Below are 3,205 nucleotides of genomic sequence, written 5' to 3'. Positions count from 1 at the left end.
CTGTATTTTATATTAAAACAAAAACTCACTAAATGCAACAGCTAGTACTGTATTCTATCCTGAAGGAAGAGCTCACTAAATGCTGGTGCTTAATGTAGTGGTAGAAATTGGCAGAATTTTTATTATGCTATGTAATAAATATGCAATTAAAATGTTTCTAATTTACAGCAGGCACGTGGATGGCAGATCGTTTAACCTTCCCTTCCTTGAGTTTTCTACTCTGCTATTAGTTTCCACTCATTGGTGCTTCATTTTGTGATTCATTGATAAAAAAGGAAGTGGAGTTGAATGAAATCCCCCCGACACGGTGCAATTATACAACAACAATTGTATAATCATCAGCTACAACAAGAGCCAGCTTCCAAAATCAAGTTTACTCATCTCTCCTCTATGTACACCAGGATTTTGCCATGATGTTCTTTCATATCTGAAACAGAAATGCCTAAAAGAGCTTCCGAAATTACTTTCAAACCATATCCTACAAAGAATTACAGTGGACTGTACCTGTGAATTCATTAAGGGCTACACCATACTATGAAACAATACTGTGCAGAAATGCTGAAAAGCTGGGGAAATACTTCAGTGGCCATTTCCATAGGAATTTCCCTTCTTTTACTGTTGGTGATCTGTGGAATTGGATGTGTTAGGCACTGGAAACAGCATAATACAGTGCACTTTACCTTACCAAAGTTTTTGCAAAGGAGAAAAGACTATACTAAAAGAGTCTCCTTGAGCTCCCAGGTTATCGGCCCAGGGCATAAAATCTCAGTTCAAACCGAAGACCACAGCTCTGCTGGGAAGGACACTAACATATATGACAACTATGAAAATGTGGAAGCGTGTCCTCCCCAAGCTAAAGAAGAAACAGATGAGGGAATATATGAGAACACTTGCCAGACCAATTTCAAGGAACATATCTATGGAAATGAGACATCATGTGACTATTATGACTTCCAGAAGCCTACTACTTCTGAAGAACCTCAAGATGAAAACATATACATTCTTCCGGATTCATATTGACTTTTCAAAATGTGGGTTTCGTTTTTGAAGGATAAATATTTGCTGGAACTTTTACTGTACTGATAACATTATTAATCAAGTTCTTCTGTTGAAACTTAATGATCTCTGTTTTATCTCCACCCTTCCGAATCCTCTCTGCATGTATCACTGTGGATTAATTCTAGATATCCTCTCCACCCTCCTTGCCCTGGATTAATTCTTCATTATGTTTTATTGATTCTTCCTTCTGAACATTACTTGTTATATTTTTCTTCTTTTTCTATCTCCACCATCTTTTCTGGCTCAGTCTGCTAACTAGTCTTTCTGGCTCTAGTTTCTACATAATCAGTGATGCTGCATCACTCCCCGTGATGTTGCCAGATTCATCTGTAGAAAATATTCCCAATGGCCACATCATTCCTTTGCATATAACCTTTTAATGTTGCCTCTTTGTAAAAGACATACTACTCATAATTCTAACTCCAGAATTCATGATTTTACACAGTTGGTTCAAATTGACTTTTCCAGTGACTTCTACTAATCTCTCACTTCGTTTTCATCAGAATCATCTGAAAACCTGCCGAACTCATCCCTCCTCCACAGCTTTGCTTGTCCACCCCCTCTTAAGCCTGCCTCGGATCATAACTTCTTCCACAAATCTCTTGAATCATTCCAAACCTACGTTTGCCTTTTTTCTTTTCCTGATCTCCTATAGATTTTGCTGCCTGTTCAATTCTTTGGGCGTTTAAACATATGAATGTTTGCAATGGCATTTTATTATTTAGTGTCATATGGCAATGTCTTAAATTCCCTACTAAATAGTAAGGAACTGTCTCATATTCATATTTTAGCTGCAATACCTAGACCACCATATGAGGCACTCAATATTATTCCGTTTTGACAAGAATTGAACTGTATATTTTACTAAGTCCTTTTGAAAACAATCTAATAAATTCATCCATCCAAGGAATATTTATTGAGTACCTTCTATTTACTTCTTACTGTGCTGTACACATGGAGGGGGTAAAAGAGGGAAAAGAAAGACATGGGTCCTGAACATGTTCAGTCTAGTATGAAAGAAAAGACAAAAAACAAACAAATACTATGCTATTTATTAAGCTATGATATCTCTAAACCCACCCTTGGATATGTTGCTCTAAATTGCTCAGGCTGGAACTCTGCAAACTATCAATACCTTTTCCCTTTGCCAGGTGTATCCACGTTAGGATCTGTCAATAGTGGGCAGTGAGGAAGAGTGGTAGGCAATAAACAGGAAGCAAAAGGGGCCTTGCTCTTTCTCGTTCTCCTTGCTGTTCTGAGAAGGTACTGTTGTTGTTTAATTTACTCCAGCATCACTGGTTGTTCGCAGTTTCTAGTTCTTCCAGCAGCACTCCCAGAACCAGCTTCTTTGCACCTTGTCAGAGATGCCGGCACCAGCCAAGCAGCACCCTTTCCTTGGTATCTGAGAACCAGCCCCTCAGGCCCTCCTCCAAGCTCCTGAGGGACTGGCAGGAAGCAAACGGCACCTTGAGCTCTGGGTCCGAGCCCTGCAGGACACCTCCTCCTAGTTTCTGATGATCCCCAGCCTTAGGTATGTTGGCTATTTCCTGCATTTCCTATTTCTCTGGTACCTCAGTGTCCTGTTTTTGTCTTTTCAGTCTACCAGTACTTTTTTTAAATTGATGCTTTATATTTGGTTCTCCCTTTTCAGACAAACTGGTATGGTTTCCATTTCCCCAAGTGGACCCTGAGTGATACAACTAAAAATGGGATAGTAGGTGTTGTGAAGAAAAAAAAGCTTTCTGTTTTTGAGAACAATGGCGTTCGTTCAGTAGGGAAGAGGATTTGAATTTTAATAAGATGGCCCAAGGAGGCCTCTCTAAAGGCACACTTAATCTAAGACCTGAGGGTGAAAGGGGTTATGTAAATGTGGTGATGGGCAAGAAAGGAACCAGCATATGGAAAGAATCTGAGGGATGAAAGAATGTATGGTGCTCTGGGAACTTAAAGAAAGCCATGGTGGCTGGAGCTTAGTGAGGGAGGGCTGAAGTGACACCTGATGTGTTGGCAAAGGGGGGAAGAGTAGACACAGCGCAGCTTCTCGTAGGTCTTGGCAGGTGGCTTGGACTGACATAGGTGCAAGTGGAGTCTAAAAAATGATTTTAAGCAGAGGAGTGACAACATTACATTTTTAAAAGAGCTACCA

General features: G+C 40.0%; 1 protein-coding gene across 1 annotated transcript; it reads left to right on the top strand.

Moving 5' to 3' along the window:
* Window positions 1–555: 555 nt before the first annotated feature.
* Window positions 556–1,020, top strand: GAPT (GRB2 binding adaptor protein, transmembrane; the record flags this gene model as incomplete). The annotated part of the gene is made up of 1 exon (XM_079701886.1): window positions 556–1,020. The coding sequence occupies one exon, from the start codon at window positions 556–558 to the stop codon at window positions 1,018–1,020; it is 465 nt and encodes a 154-aa protein (XP_079558012.1).
* Between the last annotated feature and the right edge of the window lie 2,185 nt (window positions 1,021–3,205).

The sequence above is a fragment of the Hyperoodon ampullatus genome, assembly GCF_949752795.1.
Source record: "Hyperoodon ampullatus genome assembly, chromosome: 4".
Taxonomy (NCBI): Eukaryota; Metazoa; Chordata; class Mammalia; order Artiodactyla; family Ziphiidae; genus Hyperoodon; species Hyperoodon ampullatus.
Note: the sequence above shows the minus strand (reverse complement) of the source record. Positions and strands in the feature narration are given on the sequence as shown.